We start from the raw sequence: 19,391 nt of genomic DNA on the forward strand, positions 1-19,391 counted from the left end.
AAGGGTGAAAAATAACAGGGAAACAGGAATCAGAGATTAGGGCCTGGATTCTGCTGCTGAAACTGAAAGGCTGTTGGAAAGCACGGGGGGAAGTTGTTTCTGCTAATGAACACGTGTCATAAGACATATTTTAAGCTCATTTTCAAATGTACCCGAATGTTCATGATTGGGAAGACAGCCATGGATCAGAACTGGTAAGCAGGTAATGGAAGTCATCCACCGAAGATCCTAGTGCTGTACAGCACCAAGTGTGTTCGTGTTACCTTGTAGGCTTTCCTTCATAACCTTTCTAAGGAGTAATAATGCTGGGCAACCAGGATGGGAGGAGGTCACTTCTAGCAGACTATGCCTCCAAATACATAGGAGGAAGAGTTTCCCCCCTCACCCCCCTGTCACTCTCCAAAGCTGTAGGTCAGATGAGTAGCATAAACCATAATGCTACTGGTGGTAAGAGCCCGCAGTGGGCAGTAATGGTGATGGGGATCCACAGAGTGTTGCTTTTCCTCCAGTCTTGAGAATGCCTGTGTTTGGCTGGGAGAAGGATAAAAGGGAGAAATTTTCTAACAAGCATGGCAAGCCATTGTAATCCTTTTTGCAGAACTGGGAGGAAAAACTGACAGAAAACTTCGGCAGTTTCAAGCCATGTGGGGAATGATAAGTCCAGTTTAGTTCCAGGATTACTGACTTAATTTTAGTTGCTTTCCGTATTTGTCATCTATTTTATTTTTTATGTAGAGCATGTAATTGTACATTATACGCAAACTGCTTGTCAACTTTAGCTTTCATCTCAGAACTGAGCTCTTTATTTGGGTGTTTCTATTAATTAAAATGATTTAACTTTTTATGAAATGGTAATGTTTCTTCCTCTTGAGATCATTGGCTCAACTCTCATGCAAGACATGATCAAAGGTTACAGTTATTTGAGATCTGTTGCTGATGTTTATGAACAAAGTAGAAAGCCTCAATCCAGTTTAAGCTGAATGACTGTTCACATTATAAAACTATCATTAAGTTGGAGAATAACAGGAGGAGAGGATGTTCAAAAAGGATGCAGTAAAAATATCAGATAATTAAGTAATCGAGGACTGCATAGTATTTCTTTGTCACTGGAAAAAAGAAGTATTTTAGTAAGCTGTTGTTCCTTTTAATACTGCAAAAGTGATGTAACTGGGAAGGCAGACTGGCTTCCAGGATGCGTCACAGGGTATCAGCCCACGGACAGTGTCTGAAGGATCACTGGTGTTTGAGGCTGTGAGGTTGTGATGGATTTCCATATCACTGGGGAAATTACAAGACTTGCAGTTAGGTATGTATGTATCATATCTGTAGTAATATATATAAAATTATATTTTAATGTTAGTAAATTGTTTGACAAATTTTGCTTTCCTTAGTGATAATCTCCCATTGATGATAACTGAGTAAACTGAGAAAAATTATATGCAGAGGACCTTACCCATGGACACATGTTCACCCAACCATCGTGTCTTCATGTAGTAATTAACATTTGTAACACATTTCTAAACCAGAAAAGATTGACAGGGCTGAAAGTAGTTTTCTGGGGGGGGGCAGTTTATCAAACCACCGTGGTGGTGGGGTGCCACCTAGCGATGTCCTTCCCTACAACAGCGTGGTGTGAAAGGAAGCATATTTCACCCCCCGCTCCCCCCGAGCTTTCCTTTATCAATTCTTCTCGTTGTTACCTTCCAGTGTCCACAAGGTTCATTTTACACTGTCCAGAAGACATGTACTGTCATGGTCCTTGCTCCAAATTTCTTGCATTCTCCTGGGTGATGTTATGATGAGATTTGACTCTATTTATTTATACCTCTGCAGTAGCCCATAAATCCTTCCAGTCAGGAAGCGATGGTTTATCATTTTCATGCCACTACAGTTTAAAACATGCATTAAATTAACTGCCTGGGGGTTGTGATCTCAAATAAATCAGTGAGCAAACATTTCTTCTCTAGTAACCCTTTCTGCACAAACACAAATGTACTCCACTGACGCAAAACTCACTCATGAAGCAGGTGATTCTGCTTGTTTACCATACAGTACGGGTGTCTCTTGAACAAAGTCAAACACTTGGAAATAAATAACAGCCTTTTCAATGAACTGAAACTTTCTGGGTCTGCCTTGTCCCTCCTGTTAATGGAGATTTATTTGGGTTTCTTTTAAGGTGATTTATCTTTTTTTCCCCCTTCTTTGTGGCTGTAAGAGTTTTTTCACACTGACTAGCAGAAAAGTTTTTCCATAGCTGGGAATGTAGGATTAGCTTAAAAGGGGGCATTAAAAAGTGATTCCACTTCTGGAGCTTCACTTTGTCTAGAGGTTCACTCTATGACATAAGTGCATCATTTACAGCCATGACAGCTACAACACTATTGCAGGATGGCTGCTGTGGTTATTTCCACCTTCCTGATGGTCCCAGGCTAGAGAAAATACTTGCTAAGGTCAGAAGTGCTGATGTTAGACCAGCTTCTCAGATGTGAACCTGCTGAGACATTCTGTAGGTTTGCTGCAGAATTAATTCAAAGTAAATATTTGAGTCTTGTAACAGATTGCAGCCCTGGTTGCACTTAAACCTATACAGTGTGAGTTGTGATGTTTTAAGGCATGGTGGCTGTATTATCAAAAAAGGACTTTAGCATGACTTTATCACAGATCCCTAACACAGTCACTCTACTATGTCTGCACTGCAGCTCTATGGTGAACTTACCAGATTTGAATGAACTTAGCTCAAATGGCACTTGTCTTGAAGAACGGCCTTTACAGTCACCCTTAGAGGGTCTCACAGGACACAAACCACTAGAAGTCTGAAAAACATAGAATAGAATCATAGAATATTTTGGGTTGGAAGGGACTTTCAAAGGTCATCTAATTCATTCCCCTGGCAATAAGTAAGGATACTTTCCAGTAGATCAGGAAGCTCATGGGAATGCCTCGTGGGAATAAATAGGTATTGGTTTTGGGCACATTTGTGTTGTTACTTAGAAGCACAAACACGAATCTAAAGCGCAAAGGTAATTACTTCCCTTCGTAGGTTTCCACTCCCGTTTTGTTGTTAAAGCCATAAGAGAGTATAATAAATATCAGGGTTACATACTTAAAATGTGAAATTGAAGGATTTTGTGTTTATCATAGATATTTTTTTTTTTTTTTTGTAATTCTGAGCATATCCACTTCCTCCAGCAGTATTTTGATAGCAACATTAAAATCATACCTTTGATATAGCAGCCTTCCAATATTTGAAGGGGGACTAAAGGGATGCTGGGGATGGACTCTTCATTAGGGACTGTAGTGACAGGACAAGGGCTAACGGGTTAAAGCTTAAACAGGGGAAGTTTAGATTGGATATAAGGAAGAAGTTCTTTACTGTGAGGGTGGTGAGGCACTGGAACAGGTTGCCCAAGGAAGCTGTGAATGCTCCATCCCTGGCGGTGTTCAAGGCCAGGTTGGACAGAGCCTTGGGTGACATGGTTTAGTGTGAGGTGTCCCTGCCCATGGCAGGGGGGTTGGAACTGGATTATCTTAAGGTACTTTCCAACTCTAACTATTCTATGATTCTATGATATTTCTCTACACTTGCAGCTGTTTTATTTTAAAGGTGTGAAAGTTTGGTCCTCTTGAGAATATGAAAACCTAGAATCAAGGAATTTTTCATGATCATCTTCCTGGTAATTTTATTTCATAAGAAACATCAGTACAGAAGGAAATGAGGAAAAAGAAGAGTTCAAAATTTAGAAAAGGATCTTTATTGATTTTTTTTTTATTAGAAGCATGCTTTGAAATGACTGGAACTATGTTTCAGAGTGTGAACAGTCAGGTGCAACGAAATGTCAGAAACCATGCTCTAAACGCAATTTGCGACCCAGACCCTCACAAACCCTCTTTCATCACCTTCCACAGGACCCTGCCTACCTCCGTGCCTTGAGGGGACGTGTGAAGGGCTTCTCTAAGCAACAGTTTGGAACCCTCAGGGCCCCGAGCCCTTCTCCGGGTTCCATGGGCCCCAGCAACCATCCCGGCCCCGCCCGCCGCCGTTGCTACGATACGACGCGGCGGCTTCTGCGCCTCCGCGGCATCGGGTAGCCGTAGCTCCAGCAGCCCCGATCGCGACTCCGGTGCTCACTGCCCGCGGCCAGCCGGCAGCATGGCTGAGGTGAGCCGTCTCACCCTCCTCTCCCCGCCTTTTTCTTTTGTACCTCCGAATAAGCCCAACAACATCGTCTGTGTACCATCTGGATCTGTGTACCACGCTTAAGTGCCTAGTTACTTCTGTGAGCAGAGCTCAGTTACGTCCTGTGTTCAAAGTAGGAGTAATCAGGCTACTGGTACAAGGCAGTAGTAACACTTAAATTGTAGTAACACCTGCTGCTTTTAAGATTTTGGGTGTAATTCCCTCTCCCCATATGCCGTTACTGCTCTGCTTTTAAAACCAATTATGATCACAAATGTAAAAGTGGTCAGAACTGAAGGATTCATGCTTGAAAGGAAGGTGAAATAAGTAGCAGCCCAAATGAATTGCTGTGAGTGTCATGGCAGGGTTGGAGGGGTTGTGCACTAAGCTTTGTGCATGTCAGGCAGATCGCCCTTCCATGCGGGCAGCAGCCCAGGGTTTAACATTCAAGTTGTCTTTGCTGTTTTACCATTGAAGTTTCTGACAGAAAAACAAACCCCAAACCCTCAAATCAGGTCCCTGGCAGGGATCAGGGATTTGCGACCAGTGCCTCTGCCACAATGTGTCTCATAGCCTGACCTTTCAATTGTAAAGGTGTGATTTTACTTTTTTAATTTCAGGTATTTCAGGTAGCATGAGTTTACATATTCCCCTCCCTTTCCTCCCAAACATGAAATAAACATGTTTTGCTTTTAGACTTTTTCAATTTTGAAAATTCCCACCTTTAAACCGTTTATGTTCAAATAGTGAGTAAAGGCCTGAACCATTCTTGAAATAGCAGTCTATTGCTTTGGGGGGGTGGGGGGTGGGGGTGGGTGCAGATACGAGGGCAGATTTCTAAGGCTGAGCTGTGCATCTCCTTGAATGTCCTCTGTGAGGTGGGGTTGCCATACATCCGCAGCCAGCACCAGCAGGAGATCTATTTGCCTATCCAAGTGAGTCCACCTCAGAGGTATGGTTGTAAAGATACGACTAGACTTCAATTTCATAGTATAGAGACGTTCCAGTCAGTTTTGATCAAGCTTGAGTAATGGCAGCAGTGTACCTGTGGCAGCATGATCCACCCTCTGGGCTGATTCGCCTTGCTGCTTAGCAGATCATGCTAACTCCATAGAAGTTGCCATACTGCTGCCTCTTGGTATGAATGTGTTTTTTGAAGGCTATAATGGAGGCTTATTTTAAGCTGTTTTGAAAAATATTGGTGGAACTTGGTGTCCAGCAACAAAGCTGGCAAAATTTGATATTAGAACTGAGCTAGATCAGAAATTCTTCCCTGTGAGGCGCTGGCACAAGCTGACCAGAGAAGCTGTGGATGCCTCATCGCTGAGCTCAAGGCCAGGTCGGACAGGGCTTGGAGAAACCTGGTCTGGTGGGAGGTGTACCTGCCCATGGGAGGGGGATTGGAACTGGATTATCTTCCAACCATGCTATGATTCTGTAATTCTATGAGTTCCTACAGAGGAAGGATTGGCATGCACTGGCATTACTGGAGCTTTCAGACACACTTATCTGCAGGTGGTTTGCTGGCACTGTCTCCATAGAAAGCATAAAGTCATCAGACTTTAGGTGTAGAGAACTGGGAAGAATTGAGGCTAAAATACTGGGCTTCCTGAATAGTCGACGTCTTATTCAAACACTATCACAATGATATTTTATAGCCCTATCTTTAAAGTAGTTATGATACTCAATTCTGTGAAAGCACAAGAAGTTTCAGTAAAATCAGGGGAGATCTGTTTGAAAAATAGCCTGCAGTATGTGTATCATATGCTAGTAAGAGAACTGTTATTTCAGAAAATTTTGTTATGATTTCTTAGCAGCTGTTACACATTCAGTATCTTGTCTTTTTGTATTCTGGGGTGTCCTTGTTTCAGCTGTGTTGATTTTCTTCTTGGTAGCTGGTACAGTGCTGTGTTTTGGATTTATTATGAGAATGATGTTGATAACACAGTGATGTCTTAGTTGTTCCACATTAGTGTTTACCCTAAATCAAAGACTTTTCAGTCTCTCATCTTCTACCAGTGAGGAGGAGCACAAGAAATGGAAGGGAGAACAGCCAGGACAGATGACCTGAACAAGCCAACATACCACAGAGAGTCATGCTTAGTATAGAAACTGAGGGGAGTTGTCTGGGAGCCATCAATCACTGCTTGGGTACAGGATGGGTATCACTCAGTGGGTGGTGAGTTATTGTGTTGTGTGTATTGGATTTGATTCCTCTCTTTTTCCTTTTATATTATTATTATTATTATTATTATTATTATTATTATTATTTAATTTATTTCAAATATGAAATTGTTTTTATCTTTTATCTTACCTTTTTCTGATTCTCCTCCCCATCCCACTGGGATGGGGGGGAGTGAGTGAGCACTGTGTGGTACTTAGTTGCAGGCTGGGGTTAAGCCATTACATGGAGTCTGAAATGTTCCATTTCTCCTATTTGTTGATTATCTTTTTTATTTCATTCAGTCTTCCAAACCATGTCTAGATGAAAGTGCATTTGAAGCACTGGAGAAAGACTTCCAAGATGTCATCAATCAGCTTAAGGGAGATAAAGCTCTGGAAAAATTCCGAATAGAATATGAGAAGCTCCATACTGTTCTGAAAAAGTCTCATGAAAATGAAAAGCGTCTCACGGAGAAATGCAGGAGCCTGAATGCTGAGCTTATGGTGAATTCATCTAAAGCAGCTGCTCTCATAAAGCTCTGTAAAGACGATCAGAGTACTATATCATCGATGAAGACGGTAACATTTTGAATAGAATTAAAAATGATCTGAAATTGTTAAAGACAAGCGTGGTAATAAGACATACATCTACAAGAACACTTTCTTTATGTAGAGAACTAGCTGGAGGACTAGCTGTAGAGCTGGCATGTCCAGTTCTTTACCCTCTGCTTTGCAATCAGTTGCTTTGTTTTTTCAGCCTGGAAATTTTTACGGGTCTCAGTCAAATTCTGTGTTTATTTGCACTAAACCAACCTTATCAGCTTTCAGGTACTCACTAATAATTTTGTTTAAACTTCCCCTTTGTAAAATAGCACGTTTTCAACCTAATATACAGGTTTTGATTCATTAGCATTTCTGAAGGGCTGCTGCCAAAACATTAAAAAAAATTACTTATTTGCTGAAATATGGATTGTAGACCAGGGAAGTGCCATCAACTCACCTAAGTAAATGTTTCACAACTCTTTGGTTTTTTAATAGGGATCCTTTACAGCATTTCAATGTGATTTTGCCAATTGAGTCTGATGTGTTCTTTGTTATTGATTTGAACTCTGTCAAATCAGAGTGTTTCACTCACTAAAAACAGTCAATTTTTTTAGACTTACAGTGAGGTTTGACTAGCAGAAACATAAAGCTGCCAAATGATCAGAAGACTGTATTTTGAACACTTTCCTCTCTGATAGTTTAAAAACTTAGGCTTTAATTTAGCACTTAGTTGAGAAACCTCAATGCCTTACAATCAAGTGGTTTGTTCCAGTAAAATAAATTCAGTGTAGCAATCCAGAGTGATCTATGAGCACTACATAAATAGAAGTTCTTTGAAGTGAAGTTTCTTGTCCTTATAATTATTAAATAGGATGTTGTCATCCTATGGCTGCAGCTCACAAGCCCATGGTACTGCTCAAAGAGAAGGAGGAAAACTGTATAGAAAATCTTGCTGTTTTTCACTGCTGCTAAGCAAAACCTGGTAGGAGGGTGTCAGGAACCACAATGATCATTCTAATTTGCTTTCTGCTATTACATGACAATACTCTGAGTGTGAGCAGTAGCAGAGGCAATCCTTCAAGATGTTCCCAAGCTGAGGAGACATTGTCTTAGTAATGTCATAAAACTGAGGAAGGGAAGAGTAGGAAAAATAAGAGCCTTTCCAATTTAAGCAGCTGATTTGAAGCTCAGGCAAGATATCAGTTCTGGTGGTTTTCTGTGGGCCAAGTAAAGAGCACTGACACTTTTTCAGTTTGATTATGAGAATTAGTCTTCCCCTTAAATGTTCAGGAATTATTTGGATGTTGTTTAAAATGTTTAAATGTCATGTTTTGGGGTTTTGTTTGGTATACCCTCCATATTTCACATTATCCTCCTTTCTGAAGGGAAGTTCCATTACAGCTGTTGTATTTCACTACAATTTTACTAATGTTCAAACAATGTATTTTGCGGTGCCCAAGGCAAGTGATGAGGCAAGTTCAAGTGCTAAAATAGCAAAGATAATATTCTTCAGTGCTAAATAAACAATCTGTTCCTCTGTTTCATTATTTATAAAAGCTGGGAGAATCCTGGTGGGGCTGTTCCTGTCAAAATGGAATAGTTCCTTCAAATTAAGGCCCTAAATCTTGGGGACCTGATGGATCATCAGGGTTGAAGGTATACAACTTTCCTCTTCTAGGTCATTGTTTCATATACAAATACAAGTTGCAGAAGCAAAATTTTTCTCCATGTGAAGCCTGGTTGTAATTAGTATGATTGTTTAGGGACAGGGGTTAACTACACAGATCAGTGGCTGGTAGGACCCAGGTCACTAATAATCAATAGTTGTTAACTGCGTGATGGTTGCTCAGTGCTATGGTTTATAGTTTTAATAAACTGGACATAACAGTCTGCTGTTTACAGTCATCAAAGGAGCAAAGGGTCAAGCTGAACAGAAAGGGAATACAGTTCTCTTTTTTCATTGATAGGGACACTGATCCACAGGGCTGCATGGGAAGAATGCTAGAATGGGAATTTATAGGAGCTTGTATTGCCCAGCTTGAAATCACCAAGTTCCCAATTTCCAGGGGGATCAATCCAATACACTAATAAACCATTTCAGTAGTTCTCAGTTTCTGAGCAGTGAAACTGGTGTGATCTTTTGGGGTACTTAATGAAAAAAAAAATAAGGCTGTCACATTTCTGAATTCTGCTTCACAATTTCCAGAGTTCCAGTCCTTCTCCACAAAACTTTTGGATGATTCTAACTGCAAACATCCAGCGGACTTCTGTCTTTAGTTATATGCAAATTGCAAAGCATGTTACCTATCTAACCATGTACTGCAATTATGCAGTGATGCTGACAAACTGCATTCTTTCAGTTCCCTTCTCCACTGAGTAATAGTGTGAACATTTTTGCAATGAAGGCTTCCACCATCAAAATTTTCCTCCTCTTTACTTTTGAAATTAAAGAAAGCTCTCTGCTGATCCTCTATTCAAGGTAAAAGACACGACCAAGAAACAATTACAGAGAAGCCCAGTTTTGCTGATGCTAAACTCTGTAGCAAATTCTTATTTACATTTTACTTGTTAATGGGGCCATCATCTGTGCCTGCTAACTTTATTGATCAAAATTGGTTTTATCAATATAAATTCAATAAGATTATTTTTACCCATCAAAAGCAAGACAAAGTTAAAAAAGCACAGCTTGGGGTGATTTGAAATCACTGCTTATCTGAATGGCCTCACTGACTTCAGTGATCTCTGCTGTGAATATTCACCAGAATAAAATAGTTGCTGAAGCCATTAAGAACTCTCAGAGGTCATATTGATTTTATTCACCAGTTCTATCCCCCAAAACTCCAATCATAATGATTTAATTCACCAATTTTAATCACAGTCTAATCAGCCAGCAGGAAGCTTTGATTTAAGTAATCAGCCTTAATCTTATTTTCCATTTGCATTTTTCTAGAGAAAGGTTGGTTGCCTCTTATTGGTTGGCAAATCTGAAACACGTTTGTTTACAGCTATATTTTGTGCTATTCTGCCAGTCAAGATGATATCTTCATGCTGTTATTTCAGCCCAGTGTGCATTTATTTCAATTTCATAATTGAACATTTTTATGTAAGATAATAATGAATGGAAAATTTAATATTTACGAGATGATACTTAATACTTTCTGTGTGATCATTGCTGCATTTGAATGGAAATTAGAACTCAAAATGTATAAACCAAAAGTTTACTTTAATATTTAAACCTGTTTAAATATGCTTGGTGCAGAAGTGAAAAGCACATCTTTTGAACTACATTTTGAGCTAAGTAATTTACTGAGTAATGAAAATACTGGTTTTAGGTAGTGAATTTAATTGACTATAATCTCCTTCAGAATTTCCGAACAAGTAAAGTCCACTGCCTAACTCTTTAATAGGGTGGGAAAAAAAAGAAGAACAAACATTCCTGATCTTTAAGTTCCAGATGGTTTTTCAAATTTGGATATGCTGAACTCGTTGAGTAAATAAAAGGAAAATGTATTCCCTTTCCAGTTTGAAGAGGCCACAGATGTTACATTTTGTGTTATCTTTTCAGCAAATTCTAGTAGCCTGTTACTTCTGCTGGTTTAATAGCTTAAATTTTTAATTTAGGCAGTAAACAGCTAAGTACTACATTTGATTTTAAAGAGTTCAATAAATATATTAACAATATACCATAGTATAGGTGTCATAATTTTGAGTTTAATGTTAAATGGGGTTCTTTTAGAACCAGATATGTTAATTGCAATAGAGAATTGCTGTAAACAATCTGATATAAATGAAATTATTTTACATACTTCACTGTGGAGGTGTTTTAAGTTTTTTTCCCTGTCCCATTTTCGTATGATGCAAATAGGAGTTGAAAAGCATATTATGGCCTGATGTAATGATGCTTCTGTCTGGCTCTGCTTGGGGAGACCCTAGAGCTAATATAGAGCTGCACAGCCACACTAGGAGTCTAAATCTGTACATGTCCATTAAGTCCAGGACTCCACCAGGAGCCAGCTGAGAAAAGAGCATGAGAGAGGACGTCATGCTGTGATTTGCAGCTCAGGGACTTCTAGTGCCACAAGTAGTGTCTTCATTATTTACTGAGTCTTTGGGAACTTTTCTTCCAGTCCAGTTCTGAATTTATGCATTTTTTTTTTTTTTTAGCACAGGATTCTAGAACTGATAAGAGCTTGGTTTAAACCTGGCAAAGAATAAGCCTGCTCTGTGACTTTTAAGGATCTTATTCAAAGGAGAGAGATACAGAGGAAGTTAAAAAATTTGAGTGAACCCTCCTCCCCTATCCTGGTCTATCCTGTTTGTGGGTATCAGCCCTGGGCTTGTGAGAGGCGCACGAGTCTGTCATTCAAGTAATTCTATGTGCTGAAATTTGGTGTAAGAATCGTAGCTTGTCTAAATACACAGTTAAAATAAAAATACACTAGGTCCTCACAGATGGAAATGAACAAAGGGAGAGAAAAGCCCAGAGTACCATCTTTTTCTCATCCTAATTAAATTGAATGTTCATTGTCATAGCATCTAATAAGATTTGTACAGACATAAGTGAGCCATTGAAGTAGATAGTACCTTTGTGGGTACTGAATTTTCAGCAAATTTTTAGGTACTACTGGGTCTGACATGACCATAACCTTGTAGAGTGAGATTTGATAATGTTCAGATCTGTGTGTTAAAGAAAATGTATTAGAGCTTTTGTGATGTAAATTGACATACATAGTCTGTATGTCTCAAAGTGTTTGCTATGCCCTCATCCAAATGAAAAGGCAACTAGTAAGGAAAACTTTTGTGAATCTAAGCATGAAAAGGCATGAAAATCCATTTTCTTAATTAACTAAAATGCAAGGCAATTAATTTGTTCATTTTCAACACAATTTAATTTGTGTAATTGTTTTCAATTTCATTCCTAGGAGATTGACAAGGCCTGGAAAATGGTGGATATAGCCTATGAAAAGGAGCAGAAAGCAAAGGAGAAGATTGCTTCACTGAAAGAGGAAATTGCACGCCTAAGTAATTCAGTGGAGAAAGGATCTGAAGCATCCCTAGGACAAGACCGCAAGTAAGTTTTCCTCAGCGAGGGGGAAATCCTAATCTGATTTTCTGTCATTCTACACTACATTCTGTTCTGGTTAGCTGTTTACACACTACAAAGACACTGGGAAAAAGAAAGAGAGGTCTTTCCTGCCTTCTACTTTTCTCAGGACTGCACATTTATTGGTCTACATGTGTATGCAGTAAGCAAGTACAGAATCAGGCTCTGAGCAAGTTCGTTCAGTGTTGGATTAATCTGGGAGATCAAATAAAAATCAATATTATGCACTTTCTCAGTATATGTCATATTGTTTTATCTGAGTAGCATTTCAACATACTCTGTCTTTGAGAACAGGATCCTGTCAAGATTTTTACATGTGATGGCAGCAGGGTCAAGTAGATAAGTCAAGGAAGCAGGAGACTTTATTTCTGTTCCCAGCTTTGTTACAACAGTTATTATTGTTTGTATTCTTATTTGTATTTTATATTTACATACTTTCAAGACTATAGTTTTTTTTCTACTGAACATCTATGCATAGAGGGACTTAGTGTCAGGTGGAGCCTCTGGCTGCTACAGCACACAAATAATAATGAACTTCAGGAGCTGCTCAAAAGTCCTCTAAAAGTTAGTGTTTGTAGTATCAAATCCTCAGACTGTGGTTATGCTGTAAGTTTAAGTCTAAACTCAAAGATGAGATAAATATATTGACTTGTGCACTTTCTGTGGAGATTGCTGATGGTTCACCTGGCTGGTTCTGGGCTGTAATTCTCTCACTGTATAAGGTATTTATGTTAAGCATTCAGGATATATATGGGCCATACTCATCTCCCCATGCACTGTGCATCCTGACCACATAAACAAGACTTGTGTGTATGAGTAAGGCCTTTAGTGTGCTCAAACATTTCCCTCCCAAGGAATATGCCAGAACATAAACCACCTGAATGCATGAAAAATCCACTCCTTCACCTTTTGTCTCTGAAATGTTCTGGGCCTGTGTAACAGGTTTCCTTGGATCTAAAAGCTTGGTCATTAAGCCTTCCCCCAGTATAACTCTGTCTAAAAGCAGCTCTCTGGCTGCTTGTAGCATTTTCCTGCAAGAGCCAGGAGCTGCTTACCGTTTCCAGCTGCTGCCCAGGCTGCTTGAGACCTGCCTACTTAAAATCGCTTCTTAAAGTTCCTTCTGTATTTACTGCTAGTTCCATGCTTAAATACTTTGTCCAGTGACAAAGCCAGGGGGACTTGTCTGGCCAGGGGCCAGACAACTCCTTTGAAGGTTTTCAGCCCTATAAGGCTGAAAGTCCTATTGTCTTTTAGAACTATAGGTTGTTTTTTAAGGTTGAGCTTGTGCCCACACTGCTTGAACTTTCTTTCAGATTGAAAATGTGTCTGAAGGGGGAGTCTGGTTTATTCTTACATTAGGTACTGTAAGACATACCCTAGTTAGGTGCCCAGTCAGGTAATCTGCAGAGAGACTGGTTACAATAATGTGACATTTTTGGTCCCTGAGTATTTTTGCAATAGGCAGAGAAGAAGGAATTTTGTTCCCTGTTACCTTTTTGGGAAACTGAGGGTTTCTTCATACCCATAAGGAATTATTACAAGAAAGAGTGATTTATTGGACTAGGTTAGCTTTTAAGGCTACCTATGTTGATGGTGGCTACATTGACAGTAGACAGCATATAACTCAATTGACCAGCAGAGCCTTAATCCAAAAGGAGTTTAAAATTAAACAAATTACTTTAAAACTCCTGTTTCTCACAAAAAAGCTTGCTCTGGCATAGCAGGAAGAGCAGAAATGGCCTGTGACACTGCTTGACTATTATTTCCTTGCTTCCAGAGTCTGGGATTTGCTAAAATATAAAGAAGACATAACAAAGGAGAGAGACCAACTGTTGTCAGAAGTTGTGGAGTTACGTCAAAGTCTAACTCAAGCTGCAGAACAGCAGCAGGCTATGGAGAAGGCAAAAACTGAGGCAGATCAATCTATTAAGCAGGTCAGTACAGATCACCAGGTGGTAACTCTAGACTTTATCCTGAACCATTCTCCACACTTGCAATTGGTCTCCATTGACTAGTATGCTACTACCTGTTCCTTCACATCTCAAATGTTTTCAGTAGTGCTCAGAAAGGAGTCTATTGTGAATGATTTTTATGTTTTTCTCTACTTCTAGGCTATGTCCTTTGCAAAGTGTAATGTCATGGACCAGCTGCTTCCATAACTTCCCAGCAGCGTGAATGAAGCCAAGGTTCCTTTGCCTGAGTCATAGTTATCTTTCGTACTGGAGATGTTGTGTTTTTTTTTCTGCATTGTAAATCATTATGCTTTCAAAGAACCATTTAGAATGTAGACCTGGAATAGAGATCCTAGATTCTTTGCTGTTGGCAGTGGTCACCATACCATCATTTTTAAGAATGCATCAAATTCTGACTTCAAAGCTAATTAAGCTTTGAATTAATTAAACCTCCCTTACTTTTTTCTGTGGGAAGCTTTCTAGAACATCACTTTTCTAATGGTTAGAGACCTCCTTTCTTCTTCACACTGATTCCTGCCTACTGTTTTTCAGCTTAAATAATTTTTCACATCACCACTACCTGTAGGAAGCAGTCATATTATAGAGTTGTAGAATCATAGAATGGTTTGGGTTGGAGAGGACCTTAAGATCATCTAGTTCCAACCCCCCTCCCCCCCTGCCATGGGCAGAGATGCCTCACTCTAAACTGTGTCACCCAAGCCCAGTCCAGCCTGGCCTTGAACACTGCCAGGGATGGATCATTCACAACTTCCTTGGGCAACCCATTCCAGTGCCTCACCACCCTTACAGTAAAGAACTTCCTTTTATCTAACCTAAACTTCCCTGTTTAAGTTTTAACCCATTACCCATTGTCCTATTGCTACAGTCCCTAATAAAGAGTCCCTCCCCAGCATCCTTATAGGCCCCCTTCAGACGCTGGAAGGCTGCTATGAGGTCTCTATATTCCATCTCAGCTTTACTTTTTTGTTTCCTTTTTAAGTTAGGTTTTCTCTTTTTCTGACCATCTGAGCAGACAGTTCTACTTTAGTGATCAATCTGTACAGCTTCTTTTAAATGCGTACAGCAGCTAGAGATACGGAAGACTGAGGATCAATAGAATGGCCACTGAGTGGAAAGAAAGTAGAAAAGAATGGAAGACGGGATGCAGAACTCTGATTGATACACAAAATATAAAAACACAATAATGAAGAATAAGAGAATTTAAAGCAGAATGTAAATAGGGGCTGGAGCAAGACAGCAGGAGAAAGGAAAAGCAGAAAAGAACACTTGAAGGACAAAGAAGAGATAGAAGCAGCATTTAATTTACAGTTTTTTATTAATCACATATAGGAAAGTAATGATCAGTTTATGTTTTGTGCACAGCATCTGTTTCTAAAGCAGATGGCTGGGAGTGTATTACAAGACAACATAAATCTTTGCTTTTCTGACAGAATTGTGAGCATGGGAGAAAAGAGAGAGGATTGAAACTCCCATCAAAACTTACTGGATCTTGCCAGCTTTAATCTTCTGATATTCACTTTATCAGCCCTTAAATTTACAGGATTGTTACAGTATTTGTAACTACCCCCCATTCTCCCAGTTCTCGAGAAATTATTCTCCACTTCAGACTGCTTAAATGACAATGTCTTTCTGAAGATCCTATTAAAGACTGTGTCTGTTCTGGCAACTTTTCATCTGTGGGTTCAGAAGGAGAGGAAACTTTAAGCAATGAATATCTTACAATTGCTGGTTCCTGGCTGAACTGAAAATTTCCATGTGGATCAACCCCCTGTCTCTCCTCTCTGCTGATTCTGCTCCATCACATTTTTGGGGAGGGAGAGAGCAAGTGTCACAAGACAGTCTATTAAATATGAAAGGAAGCTCCTCTTTCAAAGTTCCCACAGAGGAACTTTGAGAACAGAAGATTGAGAGCAGTTGTGAAAATGAACACTGGTCTGACATCTCTCTCTTTCTTTTAATATCAGTATAATAAGTGTTTCTGCTGGTGAGATAGAAAAATAAAAATCCTTGCAGTACAATATGAAGCCCTAATTAGTTTTAATGCTGCATTCAGAAAATGCCACTTTATAATACCTTATAACTGAAAATACATGTCCAGAGGAATGCTTTTTTGTCTGAATTGTGTCAGACCCTTCTGTGTAGATGAACTGACTGATGCTTAATAAATTCTTGTCATCATTGAATAGGTTCCCTCATGCAGGGTATTTTGTTCAACCTCTAGAGAACATATTTTCTTCTGAGAAGATCTGGCATATTACATGGAGTAGTGGGTACAGTAATACAGAAGCTGTTGTTTTCAAAATTAAGCACAGTAAAAGGAGAGGTGATAGGCCTTGTTTTCTGGAATAAAAGGCAGCAGAACTCAAAACCTTTGTCTTGTCTATTGTTACAGCTGCAGAAAGACATCCAGGTGCAACAGTATGAGGTAACACGAGAGACTCGAAAAAAGGAAAGATTAGAGAAGGATCTGAAAAATCTTCTAGCTGAAATGGATGATAAGCAAACTGAGATAAAGAATTTACAGCAAGATATACAGAGGAATAAAGAGGAACAACTGAAAATGGAACAGAACCTAAAAGAGCTGAAGGTAGGGTACATGGTACACTGCATGTGTCAGGTCTAAGCTGCTCAAATAATTTCCTGAAGGGAGAGGGAGGGATATTAATTTAAGTCACTACATTTTAACAAATAATTATTTCAATATAAATATTAATTTACTAATAAATAAATATGTAAAGCTTGCTGACATTTCAGATAGATTTACTCACAGAAATCAGTAGTGGATCACAATGATATTGTGATCTTGGAAAGATCACATCAAATGAGACACAGTCTGTGAAGAGTGTGGATGGTCTAATGATAGTAACAGGAGACTGCCAGGTGGAATTTCTGATGTGTATTGCCAGTTTTGCCACTGATTGACTGTAGTGGCATTAGTAAAAAAGTCATTTTACCTCCAACCCCTTCTTTCTTCTCTGTCACAATAATTTTTATCTATCTCTCAAGCTTGTGGAAGAGTTTCCGTGAAAGGGCAGAGAGCTGTCTTCGTAAACCTTTTTGATTGATTTTCTCCATTCTGTTTCTAAAAACTTTATCTGGAAATGCCCTAACATAGTGTTCTTAAAGTGTTTGAATTTCAAGGTTTTCAGTCCATTTCCCCTGACTTTAAGAAACTCTCAGAGAAGCAATTTCAGTAAATGGCAGGAGAGATCTCATCACTGTAAACCAGTCCTACCTTGGGAGTTTTGTGTATCTTGTAAATTTATTACTTTTGTAGCTTTTTCACCCTTCAGGTACCTGAATTTGTGAAGGTAGATGTCTGTGACAATATTTTTGTCAACAAAAAATCCTAGTAAAATACTTCACATAAAGAGGTACAGAGAAGACTTGATTTTTTTCTCTGAATATCACTCATTTGATGCAGCTTTTGAGGGCAGCTCCATGATCTGCCAGGAAATCACATTTTTTTAAAATAGGATACCTACATTTCATGGTTCTGTTCCTTTCTTCCTCTTCTTTATAGTCCCTTTCAACCTTTCTAACTGCAGATTTTAGGGGCATTCAATTGTCCAAGCTATCCTGGAAACCAATAATTCACATAAAGTGCTGTGCCTAGGCTAATTAATCAGGCTTTGCACTGTCTTTGTTACCTGTGCTGGCATGAAGGTGTCTGTAGATGCCCTGCATTGTCTTTTGCAAAAAGTCTGTCCAAAACACAGGCTATCCAACTGTGCATAAGCTAGAGTAGAGATCTGTGAGAGAAGGTGACTCAGCTATTGCAATGTCATTGGGTTGCCATTTCTCAACTGAATGGTAGTTGGCTTTCTTGCATGACAGTGAAGATGGCTTGATACAGCTACTATGGGCTACATCCCACCCATGGACAAACCTCAATAAAAAGTCACCTGAAACACAGTGTTATCCTAACGTTTAGAACACAAAACCCAATATTCCTTGTTTTTGATAAGAAGCAACTTATCTTTGCTTCTGTATGAGTTTAAAAGAGGGAGATTCCACTTCTTTGTATGTTTGTAAGGGCATAGTATATATTGACTTCACGAATTTATCACACATTAATGCTTGAAGTGAAAAATATGATGCTTTTTCTTTCCTCACTTACAGAGTAATATTTGTTAGGGGAAGTCCCATAAAGCAGAAGACAAGACTGGCAGCTCCAGTATTGAAGTATATGTTCTCCACACAGACCATAAAACTGCTGTTGCAGGCTTTTGACTGATGACAAATTAGAGAAGAAAATGGCTGTGTCCTGGTCTCAGCATACCATGTACCCAGAGAAATGTAATCAGCATATTAATGTAGGATTTGCTTGCTAAGAAACAGAGCTCCCCTGCCTTCTGCTGATTGAAGTAATTTGAATCTCATCCTTGTTTTCAGCAATTATGTGTAGCACGTTGTGTTACGTGATGCTTGCCAAATGCCTAACAAGAAGTAAAATATTTATCTACCACCTGCAAGAGAGACCTGCTAAATGTTTTCCATTTTTTTCCCTCTCAGAAAGAAAATTTTGAAATGACACTAGCTGTGTTATTTATTAGAAATTATCATTTCCTGTAGTCAATATGAGCATGTATCGTATTTCACATTAGTAATTTCATCAGCAATGAAGAGTGGTTTTTAAGCAGCCAACAATCTGTAGCAGGCTTTATCTCCTGGTGAGATGGAAAGTTCTGTCTTCATGTATATATAGATATTATAATGAGATTATAAAGAATTACTAGGATTGTTCTTTAATCTAACAGCTCTTGAATGAAAAAGCTGGTAAGGAACTTGAGCAACTACATATGAGAAATAGTAAGCTCATACAAGAGATTGAGCAGCACAATGTGGTGTTTGAAGAGGTGATGAAGAACATGCAGCAGAAGACAGCAGAACTGAAAGTAAGTACCGGAAGGTGTATGCATGATATCAACTGTGTTGCTCTGATGGCAATCTTACTGCCTGGGACAGGGATGACCTCAGTTCTTGTACTGGTAGCTCCCTATGGGTAGTTTTGGAGAAAATCTCAGCTAAGGAGTTTCTAGGAATAGATCTGGCTGTCACTGGGTGCCATTCTTTCGGTGGCAGTACCATGCCTCCAACCCTGTCACCTGACAGTAGAGCACCTGTCCTGCAGGAGGAGCTGTGTTTCACAAAACACATAAACCAAGCTGCTCAGTACATCGTGCTCAGAAACGATGCGTGGTACTTTGAACAAGCACGATGGTTATTTTGGTTGTGAGATCTACAGATAAAAACAACGGCTTTCTTGCTTACAGTAATTAACATAATCTGAATTTTGCCAAAAACCTTGACAAATCTTAATAAATTGTAATGACAGTTTCCTGGATAGCTTCCATTGAAGGGAGCTGCTTCCAACACTGAAATTCCCCCTTTCTGAGTTTGGAAAATGAAATATATGTAACTAAAATGG

General features: G+C 39.3%; 1 protein-coding gene and 1 long non-coding RNA gene across 4 annotated transcripts in view; one reads left to right on the forward strand and one right to left on the reverse strand.

Moving 5' to 3' along the window:
* Window positions 1–780: 780 nt before the first annotated feature.
* On the reverse strand, window positions 781–2,464 carry LOC130605488 (uncharacterized). 2 transcript variants are annotated; one of them, XR_008973718.1, is made up of 2 exons: window positions 1,997–2,464; window positions 781–1,278 (listed from the first exon to the last, which is right to left on the reverse strand). It is a non-coding gene; the product is annotated as an uncharacterized LOC130605488 (long non-coding RNA). The 2 variants fall into 2 exon arrangements; XR_008973719.1 differs by lacking the exon at window positions 1,997–2,464 and adding an exon at window positions 1,701–1,841.
* Window positions 2,465–4,109: 1,645 nt separating this feature from the next.
* Window positions 4,110–19,391, forward strand: part of CFAP58 (cilia and flagella associated protein 58) — a 64,479-nt gene continuing 49,197 nt past the window's right edge. For both annotated transcript variants that reach the window (XR_008973728.1, XM_057421084.1), the window contains exons 1-6: window positions 4,110–4,159; window positions 6,644–6,919; window positions 11,806–11,954; window positions 13,765–13,921; window positions 16,353–16,547; window positions 18,721–18,858. Coding sequence is in view for 1 of the 2 variants with exons in the window: in XM_057421084.1 (XP_057277067.1) it covers window positions 4,151–4,159; window positions 6,644–6,919; window positions 11,806–11,954; window positions 13,765–13,921; window positions 16,353–16,547; window positions 18,721–18,858 (924 nt within the window). In the remaining variant the exon portion in view is untranslated. The remainder of the gene's footprint in view (window positions 4,160–6,643; window positions 6,920–11,805; window positions 11,955–13,764; window positions 13,922–16,352; window positions 16,548–18,720; window positions 18,859–19,391) is intronic.

This window comes from Pezoporus wallicus, unplaced genomic scaffold (genome assembly GCF_028554395.1).
Source record: "Pezoporus wallicus isolate ANWC-B61680 ecotype Strahan unplaced genomic scaffold, APGP_CSIRO_Pwel_v1 contig_3365, whole genome shotgun sequence".
Classification (NCBI taxonomy): domain Eukaryota; kingdom Metazoa; phylum Chordata; class Aves; order Psittaciformes; family Psittacidae; genus Pezoporus; species Pezoporus wallicus.